The following is a 25,116-nucleotide window of genomic DNA, read 5'->3' as shown; positions in this document are numbered from 1 at the left end:
CTCCAGGCACAAACAGTTTGGGTGAACAGCAGGTTGATGGCAGAGGGAGGCAGACAGGCTTCTGGGCAGAAAGGGGCAGGTCCCTGGTGAAGCTCCACCTTCAGGCCTGGGATGGCATGAAGCCTGAGGCCCAGAGTGCCAGTTCCGTGGACCAAGTGAGAACTTATGGTGCTTTATCTGACTTGCCCATGGCCACCCATGGACCAATCAACATGTACTTCCTCTCCTCCAAAGCCCATAAAAACCCTGGACTTAGCTGTACTAGGGTGTCAGGATGACCTTCCTGCAGAGAGGAACTACCCACTGTGGGTCTCCTCTCAGCTGAGGTTCAGCAGACATTGGGAGGACCTGCCTGCAGAGAGGAGCTACCCACTGTGGGTCTCCTCTCAGCTGAGAGCTGAGCAGATGTCAGGATGACCTCCCTGCAGAGAGGAGCTCACCCACTCCAGGTCTCCCCTCCACTGAGAGCTGAACTCATTAGGATGAACTGCCTACAAAAAGGAGTTACCCGCTTTGGGTCTCCTGAGAGCTGTACTCTTGCTCAATAAAGCACGTCTTCACCTTACTCACCCTCCAGATGTCCACATACCTCATTCTTCCCAGACATGAGACAAGAACTCGGGACCTGCCTAATGGTAGAACTGAAGAGTGGTAACACAAACAGGGCTGAAATATGCCCCTTGCTCACCACGTTGTGGGTGACAAGAAGGAGAGAAGAGAGAAGGAGGGATGAGCTGTAGCCCTTCAGGGAGCCCAGACCTAGGAGCACCCAAGCCAGGGCATTGACACCCTCTTTGGGGCTCTGCAGTTCCTGGCCTCTCCAAGCTTCTGGGCCCCACTGCGTTCCCCAGTGCCCATAGTGGAAGCCACTTGTGGTATGCCTGGTGCAGCTGCAGCCTTGCAGGGAGCCAGCACCTGTGCCAGCACTGAGAGCTACCTGCCCTGCTACAGCCAGCATACCTGGCTGTGCGCAGTGGTTGGACCCCACACTCGCTCACTCATGCACCCCTTGCTGCTCTGTGCCTGGCTTGCCCTTGGCAGGCATGGGATCTGGGCTGGATCCTCTGACATTACCACATATGTGGAGAGTCTGAATGAAGGTAAACCCTATATAGAAGCAAGCCAAACTGAGAGGGAAGCCAAATCCTGTTTGTTTCATCTGAGTCTCTGGATCTAGCCATGCCTGGGCTTTTCAGTTATATGAATCAAACAATAATAATATTTTTTATTGATAAATTGTTAATTATTTTCCTCATTTATCAGTAATTCTTAATAACAAGAATTTATAACAAGAACATGTTTAGTTCTTAAACCTGTTTGAATTTATTCGTGATTACTAAAGAAGCCTAAGACAATAGTATGTAAAATAATCAAATCTAGAATTCAAAATTTCAGATCTTTTCTGACCTTAACCCAGTGTTCTTTGCAAACTCAATAGAATGGCTAAGACTGGGCCATTCCATTGAATAGTGCTGTCTCCTTATCTGGAAGTATAAGTGAGTTGTAAGAACCAGTGCAATTGTGTTGTTCTAGCTACATGCATGGTTGACACTTTCCAATTACAGAGGACAAATTAATTACCAAATAAAGTAGAGAATCACAACTACAGGGAGTTTTCATCATGAGAAATCTCCTGCTGAGAAGGTAAAATTATTAGGCAAAGGAGTATGAGGATAGAACTAGCATCAGAAAGGACTCAACTTACCCATCAGTTTTCTAGACAATATGTTTATATTTTGAAGGCATGAAGAATTATATAGTATAATATAGTATTCTTTTTTTTTAAGTCAACAAATCTTTATTAAACACCTGCAGTTACTGGAAGAAGGCCATGATGCTGGACACACTGTCAAAGTCTGTCTTCTCCACAAGGTTCTTGGGCTTATTAATGTTCTCTTCCTGGCTACAGATGAAGATCTGCCGGGACTCGTTAGCCCTCCAGGTGTATTTTCTCATCCACACCTTCAGCTGGCTGTCCAACAGATACCCAGGCATCTCGGCCAGCAGCCAGTGGTCAATGTGTTGGTAAGTGATACCCATGACAGGGCAGATAAACATTCGGACAGAGTCTTCAAAGCCAGTTATACCTTCCAAGAGGTCCATGTTTTCATCCAGGGCCTGCCAGAAGGCCTGAAAGAGGCTGGTCTCCAGCAGGTCCTTGAGATACAAAATCTGTCGGATGGCCACTCTTCTTGATGTGCCTGGCCAATCATGCACTTGCACAGGGTGAAGTTGGTATGTGGCAGGTTGGTGAGGGCCTTCAGCTGGATCTGGGCAGTGTCCGTGGTCTGAAAAAACGCTGGGTTGGACTGGTACAGCTTCAGAACAACTGGGCTGGCTTCCAGATCACAGGCACTGTCCTTGGCCTGCATCGCCACATAGCACTCCAGGGTGGCCAGCTTCTCAGGATTGTACCTGTTGATACCCTGGAGCAACGTGCCCACATTGGCTCTCAACTGCTCAAATATCACCATGACTGCTGTTGCCTTCCACAATGAGGGCTGGAAGCTAACACCAGACTGGCATGGTGTCCTCAAATACAGCATTCTTATATGACTTATTCATTTTAAGGGAGTTAGTATAAAATGCATTTTTGTTCAAAAACAAAAAGGGTTCTATTGTTATACTTGTTTTTTATGAGCTCCTGTCTATTTTGTATTATATCTTGGTATAGCTGAATAAGAGCACTTTTTTAAACCAGGTTTTCATTGGTAAATCCTTTCTGTATGATGGTACAGTGTATACTCAATTTTGAAATCCAGAAAAATGCATGTCCTTTTTTTTATATCAGTACTTTGGATATGTGATAGACATCTTTGTGTTTTGGTGTTTCAAAATTTTTAAGGCTATGAACAGGAATAATATTTACCATCATCAATGATTATGTTCTCTTAGTTAAATCATGATACTATAAAAACACTCCAAATAGACTTGCTTATTATAGCCTTTAGATGTGATTCAAAAATATAAAGGAGGTTCTAGGGAGGCCACTAGTCGCCTTTCCACGCACCTAAGTTATTTCCGTGGTGGAATAAAGAGCATCAGGGGACTAAAGGAAGAAGCTGCTGCTAAGTTCTGGCCCTGAAGATAATTTGCATCTGGGTCTTTTCGTGAATTGAGTTTGAGGCACTGGGGTTGATGACTTCTAGGCCTAACCATCACTCTACAGAGACCACATCTTTGAGAATATTAACTTTCTGTGCCTAATAATGTTTTAAAGTTCAGCTACTCTCTGTAGCACTATGTTTCTTGGAGAAGAATCATGGAACACCTGAATTCAAGTCACCAGGAATGCTTCTTAAAAATGTAGATTTCTAGGACCCACCCAGTGCAGTGAATCAGAAACTACGGGAAAGGGACCAAATTAGTACTTCTAAAATAAGTACTCACAGCTGATTCTCACCCACATTAAAGTTTGAGAAGTATTGCTGTAGGCTACATCAACTTTGAGCTACATGTAGGTGACAGTCTGGGAAACAAGCACTAATACAAAGTCTATGGATTTAATTGTCATTCAGCTTCCCAAATATTTGATTTTATATAACATCTGGATGAGAGTTAAAAGATGCACGGTAATTTTGAAAAATAATAAGCTGATTTAACAAACTAAAGAGGAAAGCTTAGAACAAAAGATTTTATGCAAATGATAATTCAGGGCCAACTCAGTGAATGACAAGCTATTCTTTTAACTCTCCCAAATCAAATTCTCTAGGTACTTTAATAGAAGAAAAAATGAAAGCACAGCTGTTTCCCTTTGCTTTTTTCATACGTCAATTATGCCCATTTTAATTATCCAATTTAACACATTCAACAATTAAGGCATTCAGATTTTGGTGCTAACAGTCATATCAAAACACCTCAGATCCTGTCTTCCCCCTCCAAACATCTGTAAACTATAATTTATGTGAAAATATAGCTATCCACTTATTGTAATTGGCAAGATAGAATAGCCATTCTTGAAGACAATGGTTTTCAACTGTGACTGCACATTAGAAACACCTGGACAAATTTAAAAACATGACCCATACCCGTTTTCCATTGTAAGCCAACTAAATAAAGATCGCTGGAAAGAGTGAGTGCCCAACAATTTTTTTCTTAAATTCTCCAGGTGATTCTACTGTGGCCAGGCCTAGGATTCACTCCTCTGGGGCATTTCTCAGGCAGTGCATTTTCTGACTCAATAAATGAAGTTCAGCCAAGAATAATCAGTGGAAAGATTGCCTGAAGTCAATGTCATTCATTACTTTCCAGGCTACCATCTTTAATTAACCCAGGTTGCTAGGACAGGATTGTAATGCCCTAGCAGACTTACCGTTTCCAAATTTCCCTTCTGTACTCTCATGTACTTTATGATTAGTCAAATATATCTGTATTATTCCAACTACTATGATGCCTGAAAAACAGGTTGGCATTTTTGAAAAAGAGTTTTAGATTCCTATCAATCATTTTAAAATGGAAAATTATCTGGTTCTTACTAACTTGCATTGATGAATTACGAAAAAGACGTTTTAAAACTAATCTGCAATCACTGTAAAAGATGAATATATTCCTATGGATACAGGGAAATTTTATTTTATTTTAGAGAAAGGATCTCACTCTGTAGCCTAGGCTGGAGTACAGTGGATTGATCATAGCTCACTGCAGCCTTGAATTTCTGGGCTCAATCCTTCTGCTTGGCCTCCCAAAGTCCTGGGAGTATAGGCTTGAGCCACTGTACCTGGCCTGAAATTATTTTTTAAAAGGAAAACTATTTTTAGTGATCCCTACTGATGGATCATTTGCATACGTAATTTGAGACACAGGTTTCCACTTAGCTGCAATTACCTTTTATTAAAGTATTTATCCTCTGATTGATATATAGGCAAAAACTCTCTTTGGATTTTAGAAGAGCCTGACTTTACAAATGTATGTAAACTCAGGCTGGTTTTTAATTTATATTGGCTACCTAACAAAGTATCTTCTAAATTTTGTACAATACACACATTTCTTTTAGTTGAAGACACTAAGTTTCACTAATATTTGTGGGTTTGTATAATTATTATAAAAGTTGTATGTAAAATCTGCAAATATGCAAAAACTGGAAAATACACTCTGACAGCTAATGCTCTGAAAACACTTTATTACACAAATTACAGATTCTGAAAATAGTGTTCTAACAGTGTAACCATCTAAAAATAAGACATCCCAAAAACACACCAACTGAAGAAAATTTAAAAAAGAATTTAAATAGAGACTTTTTTATTTCCCTCATTGCAATATAATGTTAGTGATTTTAAAAAAATAGGAGATTTAGCAGCTTTGTCGTCATGTAGCACAAAGTTTCTCTTTACTGCCACAGGCTAAGAATGCTGAACAGGAAAGGCACCAAAGAAAGACACTGGCAATGAAAGTGCTATTGGGAAAATACTGTGTTCAAGCAAAGAATGGGGTTATTTACATCCACCAAAAAGTCTCAAAAGTGTAAATGGGCAAATCTTCCATACTTAGATTAGAATTATGATGGAAAAAGAGGACTGTTTCTCTAGTCTATGTTCATATAAAGACAATGGCACTGTTATGAACTTTTAGGAACCTCCTCAACTAGAAACAGAAGACAACTTAACCAAAACGAAGTAAATAAAGTGTGTAAAGTCCCACATAGACTAGTACAGTTTACAATTAAATACACAGAACTTTAAACGTGCTAAAGGGAAAGGAATCTGACATTCTGGGTAAATCTTAATCTAAATCAAAGCTTGGTTTTCAGGAGGAGGAAGGTGCGAGTGCAGGCAGAGGTGCTGAATACTCCTCTTCTGATTCACTTCCATCATCCTCTTTCTCTTGGTCACTGCCCTCGGTGCTAAGCCGGTCAAACCCTTTTCGACTGTAGCCCTTACGGCTTGCAAAGAAATTACCAAGGTTTAAGCCTCCACTTCCCTTTCCTGAAAAAAAAGCAAACAATAACAGAATTGGGTAAAGTCTGCAGCAATGATTCTGTTTCCTTGTAAATTCTTAAATGATAAAGTCAGAAGGTGAGGATGGGAAAGGGGAGATTATTTTATTTAAAAATAAAATAGAAAAACAAAGAGACGTATCCTACAGAGCCATATAGATGCTACTATTAAAATAAAGAAGAAAAACAAAAGCTCCCAAGTATTATGTATTTCTGCAGGAATATTTCATATTCACTTTCACCTCCTGCTTTTCTCCAGCTCTCTATCCAGAACTAACCCCCCTGGAGCAGCTCCTCATTTCAATGACTTTAAGAAAAGGTCATCTTTACTATGACAAACATTGACATGCCAACAGGAGTGACAGAAAATTTGCTGAAGACACATGAAGCCAGGTAAAAGACAGGGGAAGAGAATTAGATAATGCAGAATGGGGAAAATAAAACTGGGAAATCTGCTGCCAGACCCATGCACTTCAGTTTAGTTTATGGTGTGCATTCTGTATTTACTCTGGGAGATGCTAAGCTGCATACAAGGTGCTTTATCTTCAGAGACAAAATATGAAATATCTCCTTGATTTTAAAAGACATGTGCTTGTCGACTTTGAACCAAACATGAAGGGTTCTAAAAGGTCATAGGCATACCTCTAAATCTTCCCAGTACTCTTCCTGAACTTGTCTCGAGTTTGTGTTCAGAATCTGCTAAAAAAAAGATGGCACATTTCAAAATGAGTCCCAGTCATCTTCCTCAACCCATGCACTCAACTTCCAACTTAAAATCAGGAACTTGTAAATGATAAAGCAAGGCCTGGCTCTTGTCTGTATGCAACTGAATTTTTAAGAAAGGCGGTATATTTTTGAGACATACATAAAGGGCCCAAGCTGGGTTTGACTCCTGCCTGTGTCTCTTACTGGCTGTGCAATCTTGATAAATTACTTCTCTGAGCTTCAGTTTTCTCCTCTGATAAAAGAAACGTCAAGGAGAATCCCTGTCTGTAAGGCTGAGATCAGACACGGCATGTGACACATTTAGAACAGTACCTGTAGATATACAGTAAATGCTCAATAAATCATAGCTATTTTTTTAATCAGGAAATAATTGTTATCAATAATTTGTAAAATTTTTCCATGTTTGGTTATTACAATTTAGGAATATTTGCCTTCAGCTTTACTCTTTCTACTGACAGTACATGTCTTGCTTGAGAAAGCTTTGGATCCATGTATATCATTTCTTCTTTATGTAAGACATAAGTGAAGGGAAAGGACATGACACCCTGAGTATTTTCCAAGCATAGTAGGTGACCTAAATGTTCCCAATAGGACTGCCTATCTCCATAAAGGACAGACTCGCTTTCCTTATGGGGAGGCAGAACTCCCAATGGGTTTCATTTTTTCCCTTGCTGTGTCTCTCCCTGTACTATTTCTCAGGCTTCACTACTCCCTCAAGGGCTATGGTCAGGAAAGTCAGGCCTGGGGTTGTCCTGTTAGGTCTTTAACCAGGACTGAAGTCAGCATCATGGAAAAAGATAGTGGCAGATGAGAGGAAAGGGAGAAGACAGTGATGTGGAAAGAAATAGGCAAGAAGGGAAGAAGAATCTGGTAAGACTGTTAGAAAGCCAACAAATTAGATTGTAAGTTCTGCAACGACATTCCTTAGTTTTGTATCCCCCTGTGCCTAGCACAGTGTCTGATACGGAGTCAATACATAATAAGGAATGATGAATAAATGGAAGGTCCTTTATTAGGGTTTTTAATAACCTTAGACTGGATAAGATCTATCAAGAACAAATTCAAAAAAAAAGTGAGAAGCTGATCTACTACTACTACATATAAAACTGCAATTTTTCTAAGTAAAACACGGTCAAATAATGGCAATTTTCTATGGTTCTACGTGGGTCTCTACCTTCCTAACACATTCCTGTAAAGTCAGCATCATGTAACAGTGCTGTGTCACATGTGCTTAACAACAAACAGGAGAGACCAAATCTTCCTTATTCCCTAGCCACTGCTTCTGCCAGATTCGGTTGGTTATCACCATTCCTGCCACCTGCCCCTAGGCCCCACTGTTCCTACTACTCTGTGTATTTATCACTGCACTTACCACCCTCTACTATAACTTTTTTGTTTCATGTCTCTTTCATATGTTATCTATTCTGTGAGCTTGGTTGATTTATTCATTCATTCTTTCAACAACAATTTATTAAACCACTAGTATCAGGAACTATTATTTGTGCTGGGGACATATCAGTACTCAAGATATGGATTCTTGCTCTTTTGAAGCATCTATATAACACCATGAAGACAATGACTATGTTTATTTCTCTTTGCCTCTACTTATGACAGTTCCAGATCTGTAACATGGACTCAATAGAAATCCTTTTTGGGAAGAGTTAACTATATTTTTGTAGAGATTTATTGATGGCACATGGAAAGCAAAAGAAAGTCTAATAAAAATTCCCTTTTACAACATATTAAACTGAATTTTCTGTTTTCTGTTTCCATGCCTTTTTCTGTGTCAGGGCTTTGCCAAGGGCACTGAATCCCTGCCATGGCTGCCTTGACCTGAAATAGGATCAGATGCTGTTTCTTGATCAAATGCTCCCCCTCTCCCTGGTCCATGGATTTCTTCCCACACACAGCTACAGACTTGCTCTAGGACCTGGGGACCCAGCCAAGGGACTGCTACTGAGCGGTAAGAAACATGAGTTGGGTTATTTGTTTATTTATTTAGATGTCCTAAAATAAACTCAGCTCTTGTATCCTATATTGTGATAATGATTTCATAAAATACTAACTCTGGTATTGGACTCTGCCTTGTTCAGTTATGGAAGGCTGAAGATCTAAATTATGACTATTCAAAAACTATCAAATGGTTTGTTATAGAAGTAATCAATTTTTCTTGAAAACTAAGGTTTAAGACAAGTGTTTTTTTATAACTTCTTATGCCTTTCGTTACTTTATTACCAATGATTATTCATCATAACCATTGGTGGTATTAATTGAATACTTCCTAGGTTCCAGGTATCCTGATAAATGCTTATGTACATTATTTCATCTTTGTACAACCTTGGAAGGTAACTATTTTATCCTCACTTTTTTATGAGGAAACTGGTCTGGAGAGATTAAGTAACTTGCCCATGGTCATGTAGCTAGGAGCCTAATGGGAGAAAAACACAACCCGAAAAACTGACCCAGGTACTTTGAGGACTGGGCCTCTTCCTAACAGCAGATATCTCCTCCTCTGATCCTTCAGCTAATTTATGCTGACTTTACTACCTACAATTTCATATGGACTCATTAATTGGACTTAAGCCCATTGCTAAAAGGTAGTATTAAAGGTTATATTTTAATCTGACTATCCAAATTTCAGAGTCTCCAGATACTATTTTGTACTGTGATATTAACTAGGGGCAATATTTGGAACATAGACAATAACGTCAAAAATGGTAGAGAGCATTAAAAACAAAAAAACAAAGACAGTGAAAAAAATCCCAATCAAACTCCTGAGGATAATTAGGCCAAACACTCTTTCAAAGGCAGGTTCCAAGTTCACGGGGCTCATTTTACTTGCCTCCAAAGGCCCTTGATTTTTTCCACCGAATAAATATGGCAATGGCCAGCAGGACAACCACCGGAATAACCAGAAGGGTTGTAATGAGAACAACAGGCACTCCCGAGCCTGGCTCTTTGATCAGTTTCTGTTTCTCTTGCATCTTCTGCAATTCTGAGGAGGTGGGTTTGTTCTCCATTTTGGTTTCAACAACTGCCTCGGCTTCTTCAGGGAAAGAAGAGTTCACAATATTCAACTGACTCAAATATTTCAAAACCCCCTTACCCACCCCTACCCAGTCAAATCAATAACTGTTCACAAAGAACTTGCTGACTCCAGTGTACAGGGGGATCATGTTTTAATACCTGAATCTACCAAGCTGGCAGCAGGCATTGTGATTAGTTATTTCCACTGAATGGTTTTTCACCTTCAAATCAGTTTTCTTTTGTTCTACTTTTAATACGCTCTTTAGCTATAATTCCACAGAATATATATCCTTTTGTATTTTTCCAAAGGTAAAATTAACAAGACAGTACTGCGTAGGGGAAAGAATTGGTGTGCATACTGGAATCAAACAAACCTGGGTACAAATCCCAATTCTCCTATATACTAGCTGTATAACTTTGGGCAAGTTACTTAAATTATCTGGGCCACAGTAACTTCATCTATAAAACTGTAATAATAGGACCTCCTTCATAAAACTGGTGGGTGTAAATGTCTGTCATAAAAAATGTATATAATAAGTATTTGTTTCCTTGTATCTTTAGTTTAAAAATATTTTTCATGTTCAATTAATTTTTGGTACTTCACATGGACAGCTGCACACATTAATGCTAGGATTACAAAAGAAAAAAGGAACTATGTCCTTTTCAGGCTCTTTTATATTGTTTTCAGCAAAATGTGAGTACAGACAGATGAACTGTATATCCTTTTGTTACTGATGAGAAGAACAACTATTATAATAACTAAAACTATTCTGTAACATTGGCAGGTACTGAGTAGGTATCAAGCCTAAAGTACTGTTTGGGAAATTGATGCAATGAAACTATATAAGCTGCTGCAGTGATCTTAATAACTAATGATATGAAAATGAGGTTGAGCTTTGAGACATCCTTGCCCTACAAGAAGCACATATGTGTATTTGTATAGAAACTCTAGTGTACAAAGGCTAGTAAGAATTTGCCCAGACTAAAAGTTACAACCACATTTGCAGGAAGACTCACAGGTCATGCATTTCTGAAATTTCAACTTCTTGGTATGCCCTTCTGCCTTACAATACAGAATGCACTGTAAAGCCTCAAAAAGATTTTGACAAAATGGTAGGGATAACACAATCAGGAAAATCTTTGGTTAATGTTTAGTAGATATAGACTCAGCTTAGTAGTTTACTGGACACTCCTCCAAATAAATGTTTCCCAAATCATTTAAGACACTGTCAACATAATTTATAATACAAACAGATGGTAGGTTCCAACTCTTTGCTTCAATGTTCTGAGCCAGCCTCTTTTACAGTCTCAATGACATCTGTTGAGTACTTACACCATTGTCAGGCATGTTTCCTTTAATCATCATACCAAGCTTATGAGTAGGCACTATTGTTATCATCACCATTTTGTAGATAACCTTATAGTCCTCCTTTCCTTCCCTGTACTATGGCTAAAGGGAGGCCATCCTTTGTTTTCTTTTTCCACTCAAGTGACTCTTGAAACTTGAAAGGGAGGGAAGGAAAGGAGTTGGTTCACAGACCTAGAAATGGTTCAAATATAACTTTTCTATGTCTAGTTTCTGAGGGGAATACAGGTGTGATTTCTATTCTTTCTGACCACTGATTTGTCTTTTTTTTTTTTTTGGTTGCTATAGGAAAGATATACAAAATTGCTCTATATTTAAGCTTATTCTATATTTAAATAAGAAAATTGCAATAAATAGATCATGGGAGTAAAAAACACAGGCCAAAGATGTAGGTTGGCATTTAAGAACTTGTTTCTTTTGGAAGAAGGATTTGTTCCTGTTTGAAGGTGGGTATTACCAGAGTAGTTACTGCCTGTCATTTAGTAAGTTTATACGCACCTAATATACAATGAGTATACTAGGTCATATCTAGTTTCATGGATAAGGCAGAACCAGAATTGGGCAACATTAAATGGAAGGAACTGTGGATGATACAGGTGAAAGACTAAAAGAATCAGTTTAGCATTCATAGAAAGTAATGAGAATGAGGCAATGAACTTAGTAAGATATAATACATACACAGCACTTTAGAAAATCTTGATTTTCATATCACTTCTGATATTTTGAGTGTTATCTACTAAAAATACTTAAACATTCCAACTTTTGGAACTGGCTGAAATATATTTAAGATTTAAAAGATGCTCTATATTTTTAAAAAGGAGGCTAAAAATTTTAAATGTTCCATTCTAAAGAAAATAAACAATATTGCTACTCTTCACAAGAGCATTTATATGTGGGGTAACATGCCTAAAACAATAGTTATAACTTAAGAGTCTAAGAATTCCACTGAAAGCCTGAAGAATATTCCAAATTCTGCCACTTTCACTCTTTATCCTAAATTCTTTTATTAAAAATCCCAGTAATTTGGAGCATCCATGATGAATGAAGAGTGAAGAGGCTCTAAGATTAGCCAGAACACTAGGTTTCTGGAAAATAGGAGGCACCTAGAATGACCATTCTTTTGTCATATAAAATGCCAGGTGTATTCTGGGTAGAATAAACATGCCTTAAAATCTTATAAGAGTGCAAGCCCTTGTAGCATCTCTATAGATATTTGGAAATAAACAAATTTTATAAAAGCTGATGTATGACAGTTTTTCTTCTTTAAAGCAATGCATTTAGAAAGGGAGGTTAGCTACATTCCTGTGTGAGTGCACATATACATGTATGTGCAAATCTGTCTCCCCCTAACAGAAGAGAAGTCTAGAGACCACTTGGAATTGGAATAACTGGGACAGGAAGGGAAGGACATTCTTAATACAGCAATTGTATCCCAGTTCATCACAGACAGAACTGAAGGCTGAAGGCAAATGGCATACTAGGAAGTAACTGGTTAGGGGACATGAAAAGTGCATATAGCACCAATGAGATCATTCTTTTCTTCTTAATGTGCTTCCTTACAATGTGTTGCTTACCATAAGGCCTAAAAAGCTAACTGCACTAAAGAGGTTTTTTTCTTTTTTAAAAGTTTTATTGAAAGTGGCCATTATTATCTTTTATTGGGGGGGCGGGTGGGCTTGGGGGTGAGAGCTATGCTTTGGTGAGATATTGGTATACCTGTTTTATCTCTAGTAACTTTATTAGAAAGTTTAAATCCTTTTCATCAGTTTTTTTAATCATCTGAAATTATCTTATCCTTACAACTTCCTTAGAACACTGGTTCTGAAACCTTTTTAATAGTAATTAGTCATATGACCATTCATAGTAGGGGTAAGTGTTATCAAAGGCAACTCAAATTTGGGGATTTAAAATTAACATGTAACGACAAGGGTATTAAGTCTGAAATTGTGTTTTCCCTTCTCTTTTATAAAGGGTAGTTTGAATTAAGCTTCAAGATATTGATAAAACATAAGATCTAGAGATCCAGCATGATTTACATTCCCTTTGTAATAAGAACATAATCTTAAAGGTTTAATGAGAGCCATATGGGTTCAAAGAAGAGACAACTTCATCTGAGTTTGGGTTAACTATTAAAACTGGACTGTCAAGGCAAGATATTTCAATAAAATTTACTGTTTGAACTGCTGGGTTTGACCACAAACTACTTCCACAAAGTTGGAAGGTTTCTGACCAACTGGACTCAGTGGTGTGCACAGAGGAGAGAGGAAATGGCCTATATGACAGCATTATTCATCCGTCATTGACCAGCTAAGATGAGGTCAGTATGGCTAAGCTGTTCTCAACAGGCCAACTAGTACCACCTAGAATTTTTTGGTGACATCTATTTAAGCAGAAATGATTTGAGACCATTTAAAAATTCTACAGGTTTCAGAGTAAACTATAACCATTCCCAACCTGCAGTTCTTGGAAGAATTTATAGTGAATGAATTGGTGGTATCAGTCTCTCCTCAGCAGTATAGCAATAGTGGTTAAGAGTGCAGGCTTTGGTGCCAAACAGATTTTGGTTTAAAGCTTGACTCTAAAATGTACTATCTTAGTAGTAATTCTGATCCTCAATTTCCTCATATGTAAAATTGGGATAATAGCAGTTATTACATGGTTGGCATAAGGATTAAATGTAATAATTTCTGTATAGCCCATTGTTTCTGCTCTGTAAGTGATAGCTACTATTAACAACATGATCTTTCCCAACGTCTTTATTCCAGGGCAAACAGAACTTACCAATAATTCTATATATAACAAAGACATAAAACTAGGGGGACAGGAACCTTCTTTAGTATATGAGTGTGATATGAATGCCACTTAGTAGTGTCACTTGGGTAGGATCTCTACAAATGCCAAACAATTGCTATTTATTTTATAATATTTTATTACCCCTTGAGCTGGCTATATTTTCTTATCTGTCTACATAAAATCCTTAAATTCCCCATTGCTGTTGCTGCTTTTCATTTCTTTTCCAGCTGCTTTGATGAGAAAAGAAAACAAGTAAGCCTAGGTTTGTGTCTGAATGTCTAGGTGGATCATTTGTAAAGCAACTAATAATGGAATCCCCTTGCTACTTAAATTTTAGGTAACATGAGAAACTCATGGCGAGTCCTTAACTGGAAATGACATGCCAAAACCCTGCAGATGTTAGAATGTACAAACATAAACTGATCCTAGGAAAGAGACAAAATAAGTTGACAGGGACTCCGTATGAACCCAGTGGTTGCTTACCAATAGCTAAATCCCATTTCCCTAGTCCTGATATTATATACCAGTGATATACTTATTTGTATATGTGTTTATGTATGTAACTTTCCCCCTCTCTCCTTATAAGGCTATAAGGTCAGGTGCAGTCTCATTTCCCTTAGACCTGCTATAGTGCTTTACACACAAAAGGCCCTCAGTAAATCATGGAAGCTGAATGGTACTAAGATAGAAGCTAAAGAAATAGCTAATCTTTCCTTATCATTATAGCAGTGACCCACCAAAGATATTTTTCACTCCTTTATATTAGAAAAGGTTTATATTTCACTCCTTTATATTAGTATATTAAGAAAAGGTTTTTCCAATACGCCAAATGGTATTTTTTTACTTGCCTGGGGTTAATGTACTCCCCAAAGTGGCTGACTTTTTTTCTTCTCTGAATATCTCTGGCTCACTAGTTATAGATTTCTTGTATCCTCAATCACTTTCTATCACTTGAAATCAGTAATTTGAACTCATTATGACTGCTCCATTTATCAAAAAAAAAAAAAAAAAAGAGAGAAGTGGCAACATACAGGTTTAAAGGCTCAGTACACAGCAGAAGTCACTGATAATTTACCAGATTATATTTTTAGCCTGGTAATTTTTTAAGTTGCAATCAAGGGCCATAAAAGAATTCAGCACAGCCAGACTTTGGTTTTATAGTAATAAGAGGAATCTGACCAACCTTTGATTTCCTGGACCTCAATGCCAGCCTTTTTAACTGATCGATGTTCCATTTCTGTAACAGCACAGCAAGGAGAGAGAAACGTCAGAATCTCCAAAAAGAACATTTGAAAATTTAACTTTGATATTAATTTTACTCAGTGGAAAATATTTCCTTAATTCATCAAATGCATTATTATATTAGGAAAGAGTTCAATACAAACCACTAATTAGGTGCTCCATGAATTGTGGATAAAATTTCCTAGGGAAAGCTAAAATATTTCTAAGTATTTCATATTTAGAATGAGCTATGTCTTGTAGAGCTCATAATATTGTATTATTTCTGAAAGACCAAGCAGATCTGCTTTCATGTGGACAATGTCTTAGACTGATTACTAGTTCTGCCATGTTGGGTTAGCAGTCTTCTAGTTGATGTTAATGGATTTGACCAGTTAACTACAAGGATGCAAATAAATGAGACACCAATTTAGTCTTCAATGGCAGTCTTACTGTTCCAGATATACTATTTTCCAGATTTACTGCACTCTGCTCTATGCAGAGGGCTTCTCTGTTTTGAAGGTGAATGCCATATCGCTGTGCTTTTCCATCAGGAGATGTACCAAAGTCACTTGGGAGGACTTTCTAAAATACACATAATATTATTCCTCTTCTTTCTGTAGATCTGGAGTGGGGACTGGCCATGTGTATTGTTAACAGTCCCCCCGTAGGTAAATCTGACATGCATCTTCTGAGTTTCAAACCACTAGGGTAGTATAAAGCAGGGGTCCCCAAATCCCGGGCCATGGCCTGTTAGGAACTGGAACGCACAGCAGGAGGTGAGTGGCAGGTGAGTATAACCACCTGAGCTCTGCCTCCTGTCAGATCAGTGGTGTCATTAAATTCTCATAGGAGCCTGAGCCCTTTTGTGAACTGCACATGCAAGGGATCTAGGTTGCGTGCTCCTTGTGGAATAGTTTTACCCTGAAACCATTCCCTCTGCCCATGGTCTGTGGAAAAATTGTCTTCCATGAAACTGGTCCCTTAATGCCAAAAAGGCTGGGGATCATGGTATACAGGGCCTCAGATTGAAATATTAATGAGTTCAAGAATTATATTCCTATCCATAAAATTAAGATATTGGCTAGATTTTCTTCTGAAGTCTTCTCCATCTTTAAAAGTATTTTTGCATTTGTTTTTGTTCTGAAAATCCACAGTTTAGTCATGCAGTTGGGGGTTATCCATCTATCTTTGCCTTCTTGTCTGACCCTGCCTTCTGGATCCTCTTTGACAATTCAGGTGGTGAGAGAGCCACATTTGCAAGGGAAATGTGAAGCTACTGCTGGAGTGGCATAGTTCATGGGGGTCTCTGCTCACTCAACCCTAACTTGGTTCTTTTTACACAACTGCAAACGTTACTCAAAGGATAGTTCTGACTACAAAAGTTACCAAATTAATTGAGATCCAAGCCCTGTATAGTATCTGATTATGTGTTTGGACTCCTGATTTTACTTTCCATTGCTGTAATTTGTTTTCTTGCCTTTTTATAATTTATGTTTTTCCTTTTATAATTGATATTTTTCTTCATCAAGTTTACATGTCGTTTTTTTGTCCTTTATCTAAAACTACCTGTTGCAGTTCCTGATACCTCAAATTTATCATCCCCAATTATTTTCCTTACTCTCACCTTCTCCTATTTGGGCCCTGCCATGTTTTAAAAGTATTTCTGGACACTGAAGTTTGTGTCCTATCAAGGATTTGGTACACTTCAATTTAAAAAATTTATTTGTTTTAGCATATTAGGGGTTAAAAGTTAGTCTGCTTTTTAGGGATTAAAAATGATGTCCAAATTCCAATTAGAAAACTCCAAAACTAGTTGGCAGGATCCTGATGGAGCAAATCTATACTTAGACAACATTCTGAGTTACATGAAAATATAGCAATTCAGTTATTTGGGAAAGCTGAAGTCCAAGCAGAAAATTCAAAGTGCTTCCTCTTTGAATATTTCCAAATATTCATATTTGGGATAATATGTCTCAAACAGATGCTGGTATCTCTAGATGCTCAGCAGCTACTGAGAGCTAAAGGGCCATATGGGTAATGAGGCTTTATGGAAAGAAGTCAGCCCCACTGCTTTGCCAAAGCCCCCTCTCTCCTTCTGGAACTAAGCTGGAATTAACGTTGACTTTTAATGTAACAGACAGTACTTCAGGCATCAAGAATCTCCTGTGGAAACAAGGGGATAAGTGCCAGCAAAAAAATCATTTCTTTCCACTTAATGGACACCAAATAGGTCTTTTAACAACTGCTTTATACCTTGATTCCTACTCTCATCAGTAAAAAGATAAGGACATGCAAATGTTTTTGTTTCATATGCTTTTAAGCAATCAAACTGAGGGAAAATGTGAACAATAATACTGTGAAAACCATACTCTCAGTCAAGGTGAACTTCCACACAGTGTTGGTATGAGCATCTCCAATGTACACAGTCCCATCTTCAGATGCAACAATATCATGAGGCATATCAAAGTGCTGCCAAAATAAGAAGCCACACATTAGAGTGGTGAGCCTTTACTTGAATCCTTCATGAAAAGACAGAAAAACAAAGCAAAGCCAACAATAAAACAACAAAACATATTGCTCAAACCAAAGCAAAATATTTCTTATTGAAACAACCCTAGGCTGAAGGGAGTCATTCATTCATTCATTCATTCATTCATTCATTGGGTACCAACTCTTCCAGGCATAATTCTAAACATTGGGAAATGCTAAGGAACCCCCACTACTGACTTTCAATTCTTTTAAGTATGAAAATTTACAGGTAGATTATTTTTTACAATACTGTTTACTGGTGTTGCATTATCTGTCTAGTTATTTACATTGATTTTTGCCTTCATGTTTCTTCTACCTTTTAATAACTATCAAATTTACTTTTTAAAATTTGTACAAGTAAAAAAGTCTAGGTATTAATTTTTATTATTCCCATCAAGCTATCATGTGCTACCTTAAAAACCATTTGTATATTATTGATAAGAAAAATCATTTCAGAGATTTGGGACATTTAATTTTTTGAAATGTACACTAAGAGATATGTAGCAATGTGGGGTTTTAGACTCTTTAAGTCTTATGTTTGTGATGTTTTCAGTCAGCAAAGGAAAGAAATTGAGTGTTACACCTCCAAGTACTTCCTGGGCTTTTGTCCCTACTTCAGATGCTCTATATTTTAATATATCTTTCTCTATTTCAAATCATTGTCCTCTCCATTATGAGGACACAAGAGACAGGGGAGATCCTTTTGTGACTTTCTTTTGGGGATCACCAAACTAGTTCTTGGAAGAGAAGCCTTAAATTGTTGTGCTGCTGACATTTCCATCTGTCTCTGGAAACCTCCAAAGGTGCCCTGGGTCTGGCAGTTGGCAAGATATAGATAACATCTTTCACCTTTGAGGCCAGAAGGCCTGCCTGGATACACAGTTATCAAAAATATGACTAGTGAGTATCCAGACTATGGGCTTATCAGCCAGCATCTGCCTACCCTGATGTGCTGAGTTCAAAGGGTACTAACGAGACAAACTACTGTTCCTAGCTCAGTTGAGGCGGGGCAGAAGAATACATGCTCTGGAGATACTATCGTACTTTAGGAATCAAGTTTATCACACTGAAAAGAAAAATGAGATAGCCATGCTAAGGAGGCTCATTTTTTTTCATACTTTCAAATAAGCTGTGACAAATGCATAGAGGAAAACACAGAGCCAGAAATCAAAATGCTGCCTTGCTGAAATCCTGTGGGCTTGTCATTAAATGTTCATCTTTTTTGGGAGGTTCAGTTAATGGATGGCAAAAGACTGCCAAATGATAGGCCACTCCTGCTCTATACCGTAATATGTTCTTAGAAATTTCTTTGTAAAACATGGTTGTAGAATACTTCATATTTTCTGATAGGAAAAATATAATGATGGGGGAATAAAGGTGAGGAGGGAATGTGTGAACTATTCACTGGCTAAGAACTTTGCTTTAAATAAATCACAATATGTCATAAATTCAAGGCAACAAGAATAATAAACCTTTATTAGTGGCTCTCAAGTGAGAGAGCCACTAATCTGTATTTATAGCAGAACCTTGGCCCCACTGATCCATGAAGCTAAGGGTTCTGCTAGAAATACAGTACTTTGGGGCCACGATAGGAACTCAGGGGGAGGCTTAGGAACTCTATAGGAACTCAGGGGGATTGCAAGAAGATAGATGGGACTCTATCTTCTTGCAATCAGAAGAACTCAGTTGTAATCTTTTCAATGAACTGTTCTAGTGCTTTGTGTCATTTGAAACAAAATTATGTGGTTAAATTTTAGGACCAAGCTTTAGTATTTTTAGAGCTACACAGATATAAAGATCTTCTAATCTAGCCTTTGCAGACTCTTCTTTTGAGGTACCCCCAGCAAAATAAAATCGACATGAGAGGAGCATGATAATATCTTCACCAGGCATCTGGTGACAAAGCCTGGAGCAAACTGCCTTCAAAATCTTGTATTTTATTTTAAAAACTCGTAAGGAAATTTGTGTTCTACTCCATAGCATAACAATGTTTGCTTCAACATAGTAAGTTTAAATCTACTTAATATTAAGTAAAACAGTTCTTCTAAGTTGCACAATGTTTATGTTGTGGCTTAATATAGCCCTTGGCATACCAATGTGTACTTCAGGAATGAAAAGGTTAAGCACATTTCAAAGTCAGAAAGACCTAGGTTTGAGATCCACATATGCTACTCCATGTAGCTTGAACAAGTAATTTAACTTAAGTGAACTTTTCAGCTCAAGTATTGTCATTTTAATCATCATGTTGGAAAAATGACATAAATCTGGGCTCACTTTTTTCTTCTCTTGGTATGGAAGGATGGGGATCATTCTCTTCCTTTTCCATATGAGCTGCCACACAGAAGACGACAAAAAAAAAATGCCTGTCTGAAGGGTGTGTATAAAAGCAGATAATGAGGGACCACAAGTCTTTCCTTTGATTACAGGGGGAATGACTTGGGGAGTAACAATGTGTATTTTTCTCTTACAGCTTTTTGATAGCATTTGATAGAACCATTTTCTTTATTGTCCTACTGTCTAAGCTTCCCTGCACAGACATAAAAACAGAGTCCCTATATTCAGATGGAAACATCTCTAAAGAATGTAATAGTAGAAGATGGAGAACTGAAATGTAAGAGGAGATAAGGAGCGGATATGCACAAACAGAAGCACAACCCCCTTATGTAAAACTTGACCTTCACTGTGAAGAGGAATCTCTTTTTACACAGGAGTCAACAGACCATACTATTTCCTTCACCCAAAATTAATCTTTGTGATAATAATCTGTTTAATGAAAATTCTGAGAGATTTATAAACTGATTTCAGTTTACTGTGTCAACACAGAATATATTTCTATGTTTTGGTGTAATATCAAGTCTTGTTTACTGAAAGGAGAAGCAAAGTTCATCTTGGAGTGAGACTGTCTTTTCAAGTTTGCTGAATTGACCCACATATTGTGACTCATTCTTTGCCTAACATCTGATGAAAGCACAATGCTTTGGAAATTTTAATTGAGAACTCTTCAGATTTTTATGAGGTTAAGTCTCGTTTAGCCTCTTGTTTAGCACTTAGTTTTGATTTCTAGATGCATATTTAAATTAAAAGTTAATATCCTGGTTGATACAGTACATTATCATTAAAAGAAGGAGCAAGGCAAACACTCCACTAATACAAAGCAAAGAACTGAAAGAGAGTTAAGCATCTCACTTCCTTTACCAACAGATATGAGGAAGTTAGCTCAAAGGGGCACAACAATGAAGACTGGATAATCAATAAGGATCTGAAACACTATGGAATAAAATATTTATTATCAGTGTAATGAATTTCTTTCTGCAGGGCTGCTATGCTTTGAGATTTCATTGCCTATTGCTTTTCTGGTTAAATATTTCTAGAAAAATCTTATTTGTTTATATAAATAGAAACCTAAAGAAAGGAATGTATACTGGAATCTTTAGATTCATTTTGGTTATATTTAGATCCTGTTACTATGGCTTAAAGCTCCAGTGAAGAAAAGGCTGTGTCTCTTTCACCCTTATACCCTTATTCACCTTTATACTCTTAGTACCTAGCATAATGCCTTTCACAGAGTAAGTATTTAATGCATATCTCTGGAATAAAATTTGATAAACACCAGACTAGTTGTCAGTATTATAACAGACTAATTTCTATTAATAAAACATTGAAGCATTTTACTTTCACCACTGTTACTCAACATAGTACTGGCAGTCTTAGCTAGAGCAATCAGACAAGGAAAAGAAATAAAGGACATCGAATTGGAAAGGAAGGAGTCAAATTATCCTTGTTTGCAGATTATATGATCTGATATTTGGAAAATCCTAAAGACTCCACCAAAAAAACTATTAGAAGTGATAAATTCAGTAAACTTGCAGGATACAAAATCAACATAAAATATCAGTAGCATTTTTATATGCCAATATGAACAATCTGAAAAAGAAATGGAAATTGTAATCCTATTTACAACAGCCAAAAATAAAATTAAATACCTAGGAATTAACCAAAGAAGTGAAAGATCTCTACAATGAAAACTATAAAATGCTGATGAAAAAAACTGAAGAGGACACACACAAGAAGGGAAGATACTCCATGTTCATGGATTGGAAGAATCAGTATTGTTAAAATATTCATATACCCAAAGCAATCTGCAGATTCAATGCAATCACTATCCAAATATCAATATTTTTCACAGTAATGAAAAAAATTCTAAAATTTATATGAAATCACAAAAGACCCAGAATAGCCAAAGCTAACCTGAGCAAAAAGAACAAAACTGGAGGAGTCATATTACCTGACTTCAAATTATACTACAGAGCTATGTAACCAAAACAGCATGGTACTGCCATAAAAACAGACACATAGACCAATGGAATCGCATAGAGAACCCAGAAAAAAATCCACACACCTACAGTGAACTCATTTTTTTTCTTTTTTTTTTTTGATGGAGTCTCACTCCGTCCCCCAGGCTAGAGTGCAGTGGCGTGACCTTGGCTCACTGCAAGCTCCACCTCCTGGGTTCATGCCATTCTCCTGCCTCAGCCTCCCGAGTAGCTGGGACTACAAGCGCCCACCACCACGGCCGGCTAATTATTTTTGTATTTTTAGTAGAGATGGGGTTTCACCGTGTTAGCCAGGATGGTCTCGATCTCCTGACCTCGTGATCCGCCCATCTCAGCCTGCCAAAGTGCTGGGATTACAGGCGTGAGCCACTGCGCCTGGCCCAGTGAACTCATTTTTGACAAAGTTTCCAAGAACATACACTGGGGAAAGAACAGTCTTTTCAATAAATGGTGCTGGGAAAGCTGGATATCCACATGCAGAAGAATGATACTTAATCCCTCTCACTTTATACAAAAATCAAGTCAAAATGGATTAAAGACTTAAATCTAAGACCTCAAACTGTGAAATTACCACAAGAAAACACTGGGGAAACACTTCAGGACATTTGTCTGGGCAAAATTTTTTTGAATAATACCCCACAAGCACAGACAACCAATGCAAAAATCAACAAACGGGATCACATTAAGTTAAAAAGTGTCTGCACAGCAAAGGAAACAATCAACCACATGAAGAGACAACCCACAGAATGAGGGAAAAAAAAATTGCAAACTACCCATCTAACAAGGGATTAATAACCACAATATATAAGGAGCTCAAACAACTCTATAGTAAAAAATCTAATAATCCAATTTTAAAAATGGGCAAAAGATTTGAATAGACATTTCTTAAAAGAAGACATACAAATGGCAAACAGACATATGGAAAAGTGCTCAACATCATTGATCATCAGAGAAATGCAAATCGAAACTACAATAAGATATCATCTAACACCAGTTAAAATGACTTTCATCCAAAAGTCAGGTGATAAGAAATGCTGATGAGGATATGGAGAAAAGGGAACCCTTGTATACTGTTGGTGGGAATGCAAATTAGTAAAACTATATAGAACAGTTTGGAGGTTCCTCAGAAAACTAAAAGTAGAGCTATCATACAAGCCAGAAATCCCATTGCTGATTATATGCCAAAAAGAAAGGAAATCAGTCTATCAAAGAGCTATCTGCACTCCCACGTTTGTTGCAGCACTGTTCACAATAGCCAAGATTTGGAAGCAACCTAAGAGTCCAACAACAGATAAATGGATAAAGAAAATGTGGTACATATACACAATGGAGTATTACTCAGCCACAAAAAGAATAAGACTCTGTCATTTGCAATAACATGGATGGAACTGGAGATCATTATAAATGAAATAAGCCAGGCACAGAAAGACAAACATGACATGTTCTCAATTATTTGTGGGATCTAAAAATCAAAACAATTGAACTCATAGATATATAGAACAGAAGAAGGATGGTTACCAGAGCCCGGAAAGGGTATTGGACAGAGAGTGTGTGTGTGTGTGTGCGCGCGCGCTTGTGTGTGTGTGTATGTGTGTGTGGCAGGGGGTTAGGTGGGGGTGGTTAATCAGAATGATGGTTATTCATTCTGATTTTAAAAAATCAAAATAAAAAACAAATATTTTTATTTTGCAGGTTTTACTTGCCACATGGCTTGAGTATAGATAAAGATGGGAATTACTGGGTCACAGACGTGGCTCTCCATCAGGTAGTCTTCCTTTTGGTAATATTCAAATTAGAAGCAACAGAGTTATGCTTTTGAAGAGCTCTGGAGCTGTATGGGTTTTTTGTATGTTTGTTTGTTTTTTCTTCTGTCACCCAGTAAGTTATAACAAGAAAATAGAGATTTTAAAAAATCAGAATGAATAAGACCTAGTTTTTGATAGCACAACAGTGGGACTATAGTCAATAATAATTTAATTGTACATTTTAATATAACTGAAAGAGTAAATTGGATTGTTGTAACATAAAGGATAAATGCTTGAGGGGATGGATACCCAATTTTCTACGATGTGATTATTACACATTGCATACCTGTGCTAAAATATCTCATGTATCCCATAAATATAAACATGTACTGTGTAGCCACAAAAATTAAAAATTAAAATTTAATTAAAAATATAATATTGAGGCATTTTAAAGTTTTTTTAATTAGCAAATCTGGTATCTTAAAAATAATATAACATTATAAATGTCAAGGTATAAACTTGGTTCAGTAGCTGATGATAGTTGTATTTTGATCCAATTAAAACCAATGAATCTTTACATGTTTTGAAGAATAACACTTATTTGCAGTATTTAGGAGGCTGAATTTTCTAAATTTCATATACTCCAAGCACATTCATACAGTCTAGAGAACATTCTGATCACTCTGGCAATCATACTGCAGAGAAAGTACACTGAGAAGACAGAAGGACCATGGGCACACTGAACACAGTTGCTGTGTTTATAAAAAGCACGTTAGAATAAACAGTGGGAAAACACTTTTGAAGCCAAAAGTAGCTTTTAGTTTCTTAACTAAGCCAAATCTTTAGAACTTGAATAAATTCCAGGAAGTGCTATTTTCAAGTCTTGTTGCTTAGCACAGTCATAGCAATAACGAAAGCAAACAAGATTTCTGTTGGGTCTAAGAGAACTTTAAGAGTACACTTAACATGTTGTGTTCTCTATTTGGATGAAACCAGAAAGCGACTGATTTATTTTTTGTATTCTAACTATAGTGAATTTAAAAACCTGCCATCATATGCAGGTGCTGTTCTACTAAGAACCTTAGAACTGCACACGTGCTAATTTGCATCTGAAGAAATTGATCTAGGAATAGACAAGGACATTTATTCTAAATAAAATATAAAATAAAAAATAAAATAGAACACTCCCATCAACCTTGCTAAGAAAGTTATCACATCTTCTTAAAAGTTTTTCTAAAGCTATTCAAGTACAGATTGAATGCCAAGATTTATATTTTAGTTTTCTTCTCATGAAAATTGAAACCTAGACAATGTATGTAAATACCTTGCGCACTGGCTTGAAGATGTCTATAATTTCCCCATTGGAAAAGTTCATCACAAATCCTTGTACAGGTTCTTGGTCCCCAAAATGAGGCTTCCCATTCACTGCAAAGAGCAAGCCTG

The 25,116-nt window shown here is 37.3% G+C and overlaps 1 protein-coding gene and 1 pseudogene across 50 annotated transcripts in view; both read right to left on the bottom strand.

Annotated features, from left to right (window-relative positions):
- Positions 1–1,815: 1,815 nt before the first annotated feature.
- Positions 1,816–3,771, bottom strand: LOC129037168 (eukaryotic translation initiation factor 3 subunit K-like; annotated as a pseudogene).
- Positions 3,772–5,099: 1,328 nt separating this feature from the next.
- Positions 5,100–25,116, bottom strand: part of PAM (peptidylglycine alpha-amidating monooxygenase) — a 275,240-nt gene continuing 255,223 nt past the window's right edge. For 9 of the 50 annotated variants that reach the window (XM_054489037.2, XM_054489047.2, XM_063665079.1 and 6 more), the window contains 6 exons: positions 24,998–25,113; positions 17,435–17,534; positions 15,028–15,081; positions 9,501–9,704; positions 6,575–6,628; positions 5,100–5,921 (listed from right to left, as the gene is read on the bottom strand). In XM_054489037.2, the coding sequence (XP_054345012.1) occupies positions 5,743–5,921; positions 6,575–6,628; positions 9,501–9,704; positions 15,028–15,081; positions 17,435–17,534; positions 24,998–25,113 (707 nt within the window). In that variant the 3' untranslated portion in view covers positions 5,100–5,742. Of the gene's footprint in view, positions 5,922–6,574; positions 6,632–9,500; positions 9,705–15,027; positions 15,082–17,434; positions 17,535–24,997; positions 25,114–25,116 lie in introns of all 50 variants that reach the window. The other 41 variants (XM_054489035.2, XM_054489045.2, XM_063665077.1 and 38 more) reach the window with 8 other exon arrangements.

The sequence above is a fragment of the Pongo pygmaeus genome, chromosome 4 (genome assembly GCF_028885625.2).
Source record: "Pongo pygmaeus isolate AG05252 chromosome 4, NHGRI_mPonPyg2-v2.0_pri, whole genome shotgun sequence".
Lineage (NCBI taxonomy): Eukaryota > Metazoa > Chordata > Mammalia > Primates > Hominidae > Pongo > Pongo pygmaeus.
Note: the sequence above shows the minus strand (reverse complement) of the source record. Positions and strands in the feature narration are given on the sequence as shown.